This window comes from Myotis davidii, unplaced genomic scaffold, assembly GCF_000327345.1.
Source record: "Myotis davidii unplaced genomic scaffold, ASM32734v1 C63278356, whole genome shotgun sequence".
NCBI classification, from domain to species: Eukaryota; Metazoa; Chordata; class Mammalia; order Chiroptera; family Vespertilionidae; genus Myotis; species Myotis davidii.
Genome location: NW_006366949.1, coordinates 1 through 814, shown reverse-complemented (window position 1 = coordinate 814; position 814 = coordinate 1). Strand labels below are relative to the sequence as shown.

The window sequence follows — 814 nt, the reverse complement described above, 5'->3', positions numbered from 1 at the left end:
AGCAGCAGCAGCAGCAGCGACGAAGGCAGCACTGTGGTTCGCCGTGAAAAGAAACGGGCGCCCCACAATCCGATGATACAGAAGACCCGTGGCAGTGGTAAACAGAAGGTGGTTTACTGTGAATTGAGTAGCGAGGAGGAGGAGGGGGATGGGAAGGGGAATGAGGCTGAGACTCTCCGTGTGGTCTACAAGTCCACCCGCTCGGCGAAACCCGTGGGGCCAGAGGATATGGGGGCGACTGCTGTCTACGAGCTAGACACAGAAAAGGAGCGTGACGCACAAGCCATCTTTGAGCGCAGCCAAAAGATCCAGGAGGAGCTGAGAGGCAAGGAAGATGACAAGATCTATCGGGGAATCAATAACTATCAGAAATACATGAAACCCAAGGATACATCTATGGGCAATGCTTCCTCCGGAATGGTGCGGAAGGGCCCCATCCGAGCTCCCGAGCATCTACGTGCCACCGTGCGCTGGGATTACCAGCCCGACATTTGTAAGGACTATAAGGAGACTGGCTTTTGCGGCTTCGGAGACAGCTGCAAATTCCTCCATGACCGATCAGATTACAAGCATGGGTGGCAGATCGAACGTGAGCTTGATGAGGGTCGGTATGGTGTCCATGAAGATGAAAATTATGAAGTGGGAAGCGATAGTGAGGAAATACCATTCAAGTGTTTCATCTGTCGCCATTCCTTCCAAAACCCAGTCGTCACCAAGTGCAGGCATTATTTCTGCGAGAGCTGTGCACTGCAGCATTTCCGCACGACGCCGCGCTGCTACATTTGTGACCGGCAGACCAATGGCGTCTTCAATC

The 814-nt window shown here is 53.3% G+C and overlaps 1 protein-coding gene across 1 annotated transcript; it reads left to right on the top strand.

Annotated features, from left to right (window-relative positions):
* Positions 1 to 6: 6 nt before the first annotated feature.
* Positions 7 to 810, top strand: LOC102770842 (RING finger protein 113A; the record flags this gene model as incomplete). The annotated part of the gene is made up of 1 exon (XM_006777689.2): positions 7 to 810. A coding segment is annotated over exon 1 (738 nt), but the record flags the coding sequence as incomplete, so codon positions are not given.
* Between the last annotated feature and the right edge of the window lie 4 nt (positions 811 to 814).